The 12,050-nt window shown below is 35.8% G+C and overlaps 1 protein-coding gene across 1 annotated transcript; it reads right to left on the bottom strand.

Annotated features, from left to right (window-relative positions):
* Positions 1 to 1,317: 1,317 nt before the first annotated feature.
* LOC118904495 (olfactory receptor 2B2-like) lies at positions 1,318 to 2,247 on the bottom strand. Its single transcript, XM_036870697.1, has one exon. It carries the CDS (start codon positions 2,245 to 2,247, stop codon positions 1,318 to 1,320), a length of 930 nt encoding a protein of 309 aa, XP_036726592.1.
* Positions 2,248 to 12,050: the final 9,803 nt, after the last annotated feature.

Genomic DNA, 12,050 nt, shown 5'->3' with positions numbered 1-12,050 from the left:
AAATCATCAAATAGAAAATTATGTAGAGTTCTATGAATTTAGAATTAAAATTTTATTATTTAGATTTACTTTATGGGACACAGAGCTACAATATTAAATATTAAATTCAATGTTCTGTAAGAAAGGCAATTTCATACACCTTTGAATTAAGGCAAGTGTTAATATCCCTATTTGGTGGCAAAGAAACTATAGTCAAAGATAATGAATGGTTTTCCCCAAAAGGCACACAGATTGTACATCACTCTGTTTATGGGGCTACATATACTCACTAATGAAGAATGAGATTTGATTTGCATTTCAGGCAATGATGTTGAGTTTTTGCTGAACTCACTCTATTTTCTTTAGGCATCTTTGACTAATATGTATTTGTGAGGCAGTTCATAGCCAGAGGCTATAAGATTTTTTTTTTTTAAATAAAGCTAAAAAATCAACCAAGGCTTTTAATTCAACATGATATTCTCATAACCCCTACATTGAAATGGGCCAAACTTACCCAGTCAAGTGACAAAGGAAGTTACATTTTTAAGCTCATAAATTACTAGTAAGTTTTCTCAAGTTAGAATATTTTCTGCCTTAGTTTTTCCACCACTGTTCACTGTCCAAAGCATCCTTGTGTTTTCTCTCTTCCTCCAGAGTAAATTCTATTTGTATCGACCATAACCTCATTGTTTATCGTAACAGTATAAGACTGACTGAGGTTTATGGTAAAAGTAATTTATATTTAAAATCACCGTCTCTAAATATTTTTATGCATTTCCCTTTGCATACTTCTATCTTATATGCTTTTGACCTAAATGTCTTTTGATATCACTTGCCTCTGGGGCCTTTGGTGAATGATATAATTGGACTTTGAATGTTAAAAGATGATTAAATGCTGTCAACACATGTTGGTTAAAGTTAACTCAGGATAGTAGTGGCATTTTTTTAAAAGATGGGATCATTTCCAATTTACTTGGCAGTCACTTAGAAACAGTTTATTCCAAATATATTTTCTAAACTTTCTAAATATCTTTCCTCTAGCTATTAAACCAGTTTCTCCCCCTAAAATTAAGTTAACTAGTAGTTAGGGTTAGGGATAAAAGTGATATGACTTGGTAAGATTCAATATTGTAAAACAGATGTCTCAAAAGTGGATAAGTGCTGTGTGGAGATCACTAAGAGTTGATTGTTTCTTTCTTGGCCCTGTTCCACCTGTGAACTTTATGACACTTGATACACTGTTCTCTCATCACTTCCATGTCTGACATCTTCTCTGAAAGGCAAACACATCCATCCTTACTTCTTAGGTCTTCTCTTCAGAGATCATCTTGTCCTGACTCAAAATTCCTTAGTCAGTGCCCTTCTCAGGGCAGCTTTCACATCCTTGTTCCTCAGTGTATAGATAAATGGATTGAGTGTAGGTGTGACAATCCCATAGAACAGAGCCATGATCTTCCCTCTGTCACGAGAATAACTAGAGGGAGGCTGGACATACATACTGATGGCTGTAAAGTAGAAGAGGGAGACCACCAGCAAATGTGAAGCACAGGTATTAAAGGCCTTCCAGCGACTTTCAGCAGAGCGGATCCTCATTACTGCCTGAGCAATGAACACATAAGTGCCCAGGATGAGGGTAAGGGGCACCAGAAGTAGCAAAACCCCAAGCACATTGAGCTCAGCCTCATTCACATGAGTATCAGTACAAGCTAGTTTCAAAAGAGCAGGAACTTCACAGAAGAAATGGTCCATCACCCTCTGTCCACATCTTGGGGTCAACACTGTGAGAGTGGACTGCACAAGGGAGTTAGCAAAGCCACTAATCCAGGTCCCAGTGGCCATGTGGATACAGCGTCTCTGGTTCATGATGATTGGGTAGTGAAGGGGCTTGCAAATAGCAGCATAACAATCGAAGGCCATGATGGCTAGAAGTATGCATTCAGTAGAACCCAAGGCCAAGAAAATATAGAGTTGGGCAACACAACCACCGTAGCTAATGGTCTTTTCTGGTCCCTGAAGGTTGACTAGCATCTGTGGGACAGTGCTGGTAGTATAGCAGAGGTCCAGAAGGGATAGATTAGAGACAAAAAAGTACATGGGACTGTCAAGCTGGGGATCCAGGCGGGAAACTAGGATAATGGAGATATTTCCAAACAGGGCAAAAATGTAAGCCACCAGAAAGATTACAAAGAGTGGTGTCTCCAACCAGGGGCGATCAGAGAATCCCAATAAGATAAAATCATCTAGTGAGCTCTGATTATTGATCCACATACTGGCACCGATAGGTGAAATTCCAGTTGAGACCTCTAAATACCCACTTCTAGGGATGGGCATCAATGGTAAAAGGAAGCCACTGGAAATTAAGGACCAGAGATGCTAAGATGAAACTCTCATTTTTGCTGTAATCTGCATCTATACCCCAATTATGGTAAAATGTCAAGCCAACATTATCAGTGTAATATTGAAAGATTATTAAGAAAAGAATAAAAAGAACACTAGCAAAGTAGTTGGGAAATTCTCCTTATGTAATGAGTGTCTTCTGGTTAGCTATCATTCCTTTGGATTTTGATGTCTTCTCTTCTAAAAAGTTTCGATAGAACTACCGTCAACCCTACTTGTCATGAATATTTAACAGGAACAACAAAGTATAGATTAAACCAGATTGCGAGAAGGCAGAGCTTCCCAAATACAGGCTGAACAAAAGACAGATGAGGAAGGCAGGTGGGTCAGCAGCTGAGGGGGGAGCCAAGGCATCTTGGCATTTTCTTCTTCCTTAAACTGACCCTAGTCAGAAACATCATGGGAATTGGAGCACTTCATAAAGTTTGTACAGTGAAAAGATGGAGTATCAGGACTCCTGTTACCCCTCCCAAGCATTAGTACTGATCCTATTAAGAAAATTTTAAAGTAGGGGGAAGAAACAAAAAAATTCAAATAAGATAACATACACACAAAATAATCAAGCCTCAGAAACTTGCCTGCTGTGAAATGCTCCTCTAAAGATATCTAAATAAATTTGATGAACTTTTAACCTCTGAGTGAAATCACCAGAAAGAGTTTCAGATATTTGGCTCCCTGAAATTTGGGGCTATATATAAATTTCTAACCTCTCAAGATAATCATGAGCACACTAAACAGTCCCCCCTTTCTCTTCCTTCCTCATTTTGTTTTCTTACTCATTCATTATAATACTTCTACCATCTGAGGTGCCTCTATCCCACTCTTCCTCCATCCAAATCACATAATTCCTCTATTATAACATTTCTGAAGGATAACTCCAATTATTAATTTTTTAATTCTCTAAAACCTACATTTCTTTAGGTTTGACTCCCACATTTTAGCAAATTTGTCTCGTATTTTATTTCAAGTTATTTTATAAAAGACATTTTCCTTCTCCCTTCAAATCCCAGTCATTCCTTTTACTAGCTGTGTGACTTTGGAAATGTCATTTAACTCTTTTGTGCTTCAATCTTCTCATCTTTAAAATGAGCATAATTATACTCATCTCATAGGACTGAGTGATTTAATGTAAACTGTATATATAAAACTCAGTTATTTTCATATGCTAGTAATTCAATAACTGTTAATATTTATTTCCCAAATTATGAATTCCCTAAAATACTGGATTTTTCTTATTTTTGTGCATCTCTATGCAGTGTATAATGGTATTTGTAATAAATAGATAATTAATAGATACTGAGCGACAATAAACATGATGTGACTGCTAGGAAAAGAGCCCAGGAACCTCTGATTACTTAATTTTCTGATCCTCTTAGTTGGCCTTACATTATATTCTTCTTGTGCTCCTAACTTAGTAGAATTAGTAGATTTAGTTGGCCAGGTCTATTTTTATGTTGGTGTCATTGAGTTGTGGAATTAGGCAGCGTGGGGGTAGTGAGTGACAGTGAGAAACAACAGGGAGAAGTGCTTGCTTCACAGCCCCAAACTCAGAATCATTAAATCTAAAATGGAGCTCCTTATCTATCCATCTCACACTTCTAATTTCTCTGCTTTAGTTATAAAACCACAATTCTTTTGGTATCCTAATAGTTATCTTTGAATTACAATTGCCTACCTGTCATCCAAGTTGTCAAACTGGACCAACTTTTCTTTAATGTTGTCTCTTGTATTTATCCATTAAATCTATATCTACACAAAAACATTAAAACAGACACATAGAAAATAATTCAATGTTACATAGTCTCTAGCTTTCAAAGTGGTCTCCGCAAGACCAAGTCTTGCAAGTCCGCAAGTTCAAGTCTGATCATGCACATCTCAGTTCAAAATTCAGCAGTGAATCTCCACATTGTAACACATTATATTAAAATGCAGCCTTAGATTCAATGCCTCCTATAATAATGGCTCAAATATAGCCAAACTTTTAATTTTCATAGCCAAACTTTTTATTTTCTCCCTTGTGTTTATGCTGATATGAAACACCATTGTTGCTTTCCATCCTGTAAGGACCGTTTCAAGTACAAAAATGTTCTTAATTATTTCCCACTCTCCTTCTTTACTAATCCTCCAGAGCACTTTATTTGTAATTCTCTTATGATACACTCCATATTTTATAAAAAATTATATATATAATTTGTTTCTGTTTCTGTACCTGTCCTATTTTCCTGACCATATTGATTATATACTCTGAAAGAGTAAGCATGCGGTAGAAGCAAGAGTGTATGTTAAACATGATAAGTATTTACTACATTTTAATTAATTTCAATTCTATTGAAACCAACAACTGTGAAACTCTTCCCTTTGGTGTTCTTATATGTTAGATTATGTTAGCATCTTGATTTTATAAGTTATTTTCATTTATGACCTCAATCTGTTTCATTGCTATTTCATCGCAACAGAACCCAGATACATCATTTGCTTTTCCATTTCGAGCCCAAAAACCAAAGCTGAGTTTAAATATGCCCTTCTTTACTCTTAATGCAAACATTTTAAGGGTTTTACTGCTAATTCTCAAAATGATGTAGCCAATCAATAAATACATTTATTTTACTTACCAAAATCAATGGATTTTGAACATGTCACTCCATACACTTGTGACTAGATTTGTTCACCTAGAGAATAAGAATCAAAATACTTGTGTATAAACTCCATACTGCTTGCATGACAACTAGATAAAGAAAAAACTATGCACTATAATATATAATATTAAGGGAAATAAAAGCAGTAGCTGAAATATTAGTAGGACTGCTTAGGTAAAATTATATAAGAATGTTTCTGAAAATTTCCAAGTGCCTGTGACCTTCTGTGGAAAATTAAGTTTATTTTCCTGAGACTTCCCCTTATAAACCCTATCTTTATAACTAAAATAACACTCTTCATTTAAACTGGTCTTATCCAATTTCTTTTCTTCTCCCATTTCTTATCCTATGATAGAGAGACTTTAGGAATAGAGCCTTGGAAATATGATTATGCTTTGTATTATATTTTATTTCCAAAGAAATGGGACAGATATCATTGTCAGTTGACTAGAGAATTATTATAGAAATAAAACATAGTATCCTGTTTCAACATTGAGAAACAATTTTATCTTTATACATAATCTCTGAACCAAATTTTACCTAATCTATTTTGATCAAAGAAAAATCACTCCTGTGTTGCAGGGTTACTTTACAGAAGGATGCCCCTTAATGAGCATGCAAGTAATTCCTTATTCAATTAGAATCAAAAGAAACAACTGTAGAATTCACCATATCTGAATTGTTTTCTTGCTAAATAAAGACTGAGGATCTCATTATTTAGTTACCTGCACTCAGATACTATTTTTCTAAATCTAAAGAAAGCTGAAAATTTTCTCCTACCTTTCAAAGATTACTGCCACACAATCTTTATTGTTTTTTATTACATCTCTCTAAATGGACACAGCATGCCATTAAGTTTCTGAGATAAGCTTGGACTGTTATGAATAAAATCAAATCACATACTCCAGGGGAACAGTAAAGTTATTAAAGATAAATATGTAGCATGTTTTACTGGTTTTCAGAATACATGACAGCATTCTTAAACACTGAAGATATATAAAAACATGGTGATAAAGTGAGTGATGTTAAAATGATAGCAATAGATAAACTCAGAAAGTAAAGAGGGAAAAAATGAAGAAAGAAAAAAGGGAACAAGGGAATTCCCTGGCCGTCGAGTGGTTAGGACTCTGCACTTCCACTGCAGGGGACACGGATTCCATCCTGCATGCTGGGTAGCGCGGCCAAAAAAAAAAAAAAAAAAAAAAAAAAAAAACAGAATCAATAGAATTATTAAAAAAGAAAAAGGAAAAAGGGAATAAGACAGCTTATAGAGGGGAGTTCTTGCCTTTCTGGTTGTATATGAAAATTATGGGATTCGTAGAGCTTAATTTGTCTAAATAGGAAGTTAAAGAAAATGCTGATGAGTCCCCCAGAGGGTAAGAAAATGGAGCTGGGAAGAAAGAAGAATCTGTGCTTCTCAAGCGAATAGGAACAGCAAAGGAATGAAAGGGCAGCAAGAAGGAAGTATCTGAATACGTGGTTTAAGGAAACGGACATTTTTTTAGATGTTTGCATCCTGATACACTCTTTAACAACTTTGTAAGCATGATTCCTGTATAATATATTAAGATAAAATAGAAACAACATCTAGGTGTTCATTTCACCTCTGATTCACTTTAGATATTTCTTCTTAATATTATTGTCTGAGGATCTTTGCTGTAATTTCAATGTCATGCACTGTGCCTATTGGATTCCCTTATTCTAAATTGTCATAGATTTAAACAATCTTTGATTTGTTTAAATAGTATGACTTTCAGAGCTCAGTTGGTTTCTACACAAAATCAATATCTTATTATTCATAAACTTGGTAATGCAAATAGCAGTTTCAATCTAGAGAAGTGATAAAAAGACACACCTAAAAATATTTAAATGAAAATATAAGGTCCCAAAGGTAAATAACACTAACAGTAAATTTGTATTTTCCCATAGCTTTCCTCATAATAAAATAATGTATACCAAGGATTTAGAAACACCAGACTATTCATATCAAACTTTCCATAAACGTATATGTAATTTGCTTTGGTACTCATATAACAATCCTCCTCACATGTATGTTTGTTTTGTTCTCATAATAATCTTCTAAAGTAAAAATGATTTTTTTTAATGATAGAAGAGAGGAAACTTGGGCACCAAGTAGTTACAGGACTTGCCCAAGTATATAAATCTAGAAAATTCAGAAGCAGAAATTTGAATAATATAAGATTTTGAATCCTAGGTCAGTACACTTTTCATAATTTCATTGTTCTCCTCTCAAACAAAAATATATGCAGCTGTGGAATCAACCTTCTGAAATAAAAAAAAAATTACATTAGAGTTCTACCCCTGAATGGTCCCTTTACTCCATCTTATGAAGCAACCAATGACAAAGCAAGGTGACCTTTGATTTTTACTATCCTTACCTCTCCAAATCCCTTCTGCATTTACTTGATGCTGGGTTGTAATTCATCAGTTTTTTAGTATATGACAAAGAGGGGGGAGTTAAGGGAGACTGACCTGTGGCTCAACCCTAATTAATACCCAGACTCTGTTTTTCTGTTTGCATTTCTTCTCAGTTCTGCAGAGTATCAGCCAAGCTCTCTCTGACCTACTAAATGGTCAGCTTCAAGAAACTAACTCCAATTTAAGGCTGTCCATAGAATTCGTAGATCCACAGGGAGCTCTCCCATGAGTTCTCATACTGTTACTATCTTAGTCCCATCCTTCCATTTAAACCTCTGAGATTCAGTATAATTAACATCTGCTGCTGCCAGCATGTCCAGGAGAAAAGAACCAGAGGGACTAGAAGGTGAGACAACCTCAAAAACAATCAGGAAAATGTTTCTAATGAAATACAAACTTCGGGCATGTCAGTTTGGAGAGTCATTTCAGAGGAAACCAAATCAATTCCAATAAGACTTTAGTGTTTGTCTCGATAATTTTTATAATATACATTATTAAATAGGTAAAATTACCCTTTATATATGCTTACTATTCTGAGAAAAATAGGACCACTACGTACAGTTGCAAAAGTCATCTTTCTAAAGTATGATTTTTAAAAAATTAATTAATTTGCTTTTGGCTGCGTTGGGTCTTCGTTGCTGCGCATGGGCTTTCTCTAGTTGCGGCGAGCGGGGGCCACTCTTCGTTGCGGTGTGCTGGCTTCTCACTGCGGTGGCTTCTCCTGTTGCAGAGCACGGGCTGTAGGCGCACAGGCTTCAGTAGTTGTGGTGCGTGGGCTCAGTAGTTGTGGCTCGCGGGCTCTAGAGTGCAGGCTCAGTAGTTGTGGCACACGGGCTTAGTTGCTCCGCCGCATATGGGATCCTCCTGGACCGGGCTCGAACCCATGTCCTCTGCTTTGGCAGGCAGACTTTTAACCACTGCGTCACCAGGGAAGTCCCTAAAGTATGATTTTTTTCATGTTTCCCCCCATAGTGGCTCCTCATTCTCACTCTATACTTGTATTTATTATATAAGCTATTTAATAAACATAATATATATATTAATTTGTTTGATAGGCATAGTCACTGTATAAATTAGGGGAATACTTTTTAATAATTCAGGTTTAGCTAATGATAATTCTAAAATTCAGAAAAATCAAATAACTTGCCCAAGATCACAGCCAGGTAGACCAGGAATAAAACCAGTGCTTCCAAATTAGATCTAGTTTTTCTCCCTCCAAGTTATTGAGCAATACTAATCCAGACTCCCCAGTTTGAATGTCAACATTAAAATTCAGCATGTTTTTATCCAGTATCTCTACTGTATTAGCCTTTCTTTTTTCTTTCACAGTACCTACGCAGTAGTAGAAAAAATAATGGACATGAAACTCCTATGATTGTTTATAAATATTAAATCTGTAATCTTGGACAAGTAACTCCAAATGCCAGACTTTGTACTTCTTTATCATAAAAAGTCTGGTTATTAAATCTCCTGAATTAACTTGGCTTCAAATTATCATATGAAATAAATTTTTTGAAAGAACTTTATAATATTATAATTTCATATTATTAAGAGAATTTTTCAATAGAATGTGGTTGTGTCAACTGACTTAAAATCTGTGAAAAAAAATCCGTAAATTCCTACCTTCAAATTAACTCCAAAACAATGAAAACTTTAAATGTAGAAACAAGATAATAGCATGCAAAAATCTACAATCACTCAAAAGATCACTGAAAACTCAGAGGCCTTAAAATGACTGATGTATTTGATACATAAAAAAAAAATTTCTGTAGAGACAAATATGATAAACAAAATGAAACATAAAATAAGTGATAAACTTCAAAAAACATTTGTGAAGCATGTGAAAGACTAAAAAGGCTAAAAACAATATATACTTGTCAATTATTAAAACAATTAGTATGGAAAAAACAATAATCCAACTGAAACAACAGCAAAGGTCCAGGACCACAGGCTTTTGCATGACTTTCAAATACATGATAAATTGGTTTATTCTTATACATACACAAATGCAAATTATATTAATGGGTTACAATTTTTGCTTATCAAATTGGCCTAAAGTAAAATATCTAATTTTATATCATGTTGAAAAGCCATTTTGCTTTAGCATTTTTTTTAGAACATTTTAGGATTATATACCATGTGTAAAAATGTACGTGTCTATTGGCACAGCAATTCCATTTCTAGAATTCACCCAGACAGATATTATCACTTATGCATGCAGAGAGGGATATACAAAGACTTTACTGCAGCGTTGTTTGCATTAGCAAAGGGCTACAAACATCATAAGTGACTACCAATCCTGAAGTTGTTAAATATGTCTTTACAACGTAATATTCTGTGTTTATTAAAATTGATGAGGCAAGTCTATGGCTACGAAACTGGAATGGTCTCTAAGGTATATTTATTTACGGAGAAAAAAGTTACAAGAGGGTATTGATAACACAAGATGTTACTTCACCTATCGGCATACATATATAAATAAATATACATATAAAAACACACTTGCAGGGCTTCCCTAGTGAGGCAGTGGTTAAGAATCTGCCTGCCAATTCAGGGGACACGGGTTCGAGCCCTGGTCCGGGAAGATCCGACATGCCGCGGAGCAACAAAGCCCGTGCGCCACAACTACTGAGCCTGCGCTCTGGAGCCCGCGAGCCACAGCTACTGAAGCCCGCGCGCCTAGAGCCCGTGCTCCGCAACAAGAGAAGCCACCGTAATGAGAAGCCCGCGCACCGCAACGAAGAGTAGCCCCCGCTCGCAGCAACTAGAGAAAGCCCGCGCGCAGCAACGAAGACCCAACGCAGCCAAAAATAAATAAATAAATTTATTTTTAAAAAAACAACAACACACTTGTAAAAACCTCACATGTGCTAGTTTACATACAGAATATCTCAGAAAGAGTAGAGGGGAGTTAGGAGTGGAGGAGAGATTTGTTTGCCCCATGAAGTCTTATTATGGTATTTCTTGTCTTAGATTTTTTACGTTTTTTGAACTTTTAACAATAATGAGGACAAAACAACACCACCACAACTACGGTGTCCTTTGTGAAAGATTTCCTGAGGAGTAGAAGTAGAATGTGATTACAACTGTGAAAAAAAATGTGCTTAAAGCCTGAAATTAAACCAACATTTCACCTTAACCAAATTTCCCTTACTATGCATCTTTATTTTCAAACTTGACTTTTTAATTCAAAATTATTTCTCAAAGATATACATAAATAATTTAAAGTCAAATATTTCTACATAGATAAAAAAACAAACAGCAGCAGCTAGTATCCCACACCCTCTCTACCTCCATTTCCTATTATTACAAGGAAAGCACTTTCAGCTCTTTTAGATTTTTATCTGGCAGTTTCTTGAATATTTCTAAATTATTTCAACTTTTCAAACATATTCACTCAGTGCTTGGAGTGCCAGGTACTGCTCCATGCACTTGGGGTACATCAGCCAACAACAAAGATTGCTGTCTCTCTGAAGTTAAAATTTTAGAGGAAGGGGGAAAATAATGAATAATAAGCCTTATAAATTATGCTGTATAATCTGTCAGAAGATGGTAAGTGTTCTCGATGAAAGAAACCATAAAGTAGGATGAGGAGTATCAGGTGGGTGAGACGGACAGATGGTAGAATTAAACAGAGTGGTCAGGAGAGCTCTCCTTGAGCAGGTGAGATTTAAATACCTGAAGGAGGGGAAGAAGTTAGCCAAGCAGGTAACTGGGATAAAGCTTTCCAGCCAGAGAACAGCAAAGGCCTTACCTGGTGTATTTTAATAACAACACGTAGGCCAGCAGGCTGAGCAGAGTGAGTCAAGAGCGGGTAGGGAGATGAGGTCAGGAGAGGCCATTGTAAGAATTTAGGCTTTTCCTGTGCATAGACATTTGGGGCTTTAAGCAGAGAAATGAGAAGAGGAATGATCGACCTTGAGTTTCAGAATTACTCTGTTGTGTTTAGAATTCCCTGGAAGCACGGAAGTGATAACAAAAATAAACACTAAAACAGTAATCTAGCTGAGAGACAGTGGAGACTCAGAGCATGGTCTTAGCAAGAGAAGTGGTAAAATTCTGGATATATTTTGAGGTTGGAGATAACAGGATTTCCTGAGGCACTGGATATCGGCTGCTATTTCTAAATTTTATTTTCCATTGCATATTTATGTATTAGCTTCCTGCTACGGAAGATAAGAATTAGGCTTTCTTCTGCATAATATTTCATTCCTCCTTTCACACCCACATTAAAACACATGCAGCTGTTCCTCAAACGCCCCCAGTACAATTATACCTCAATTTTTAATGATTCAGTGTATATTATATTGATAACAAAGATAGTTTTCACAGCTAAGCTGTGTGGTGCACTGTGATTAAATTTTTCTCATATGTTTTTGGCTGTTCATTGAGTTAATAACTGTTTTATGCCTGTGTGTAATTTTTTTATGCTTGGTATTAATTTAGCCTACAAAACTGCAAGGCTCATTTCAGAATGATCGAACACATTAGGTAGTCTATCAGCTCATTTTTCTTGATGGGCTTTGCTGGAGCGTTCATGCTTCAAACTGGATTCTCTACATGCACGTCTTCTTGAAATTGACCTTTTCAACCGTCCTA

Source organism: Balaenoptera musculus, chromosome 11 (genome assembly GCF_009873245.2).
Source record: "Balaenoptera musculus isolate JJ_BM4_2016_0621 chromosome 11, mBalMus1.pri.v3, whole genome shotgun sequence".
Classification (NCBI taxonomy): Eukaryota; Metazoa; Chordata; class Mammalia; order Artiodactyla; family Balaenopteridae; genus Balaenoptera; species Balaenoptera musculus.
Note: the sequence above shows the minus strand (reverse complement) of the source record. Positions and strands in the feature narration are given on the sequence as shown.

What these genes read in the sequence shown, in the direction of transcription:
- LOC118904495 (XM_036870697.1), bottom strand. Translation starts at nt 2,247, where the DNA reads ATGTGGATCAATAATCAGAGCTCACTAGATGATTTTATCTTATTGGGA.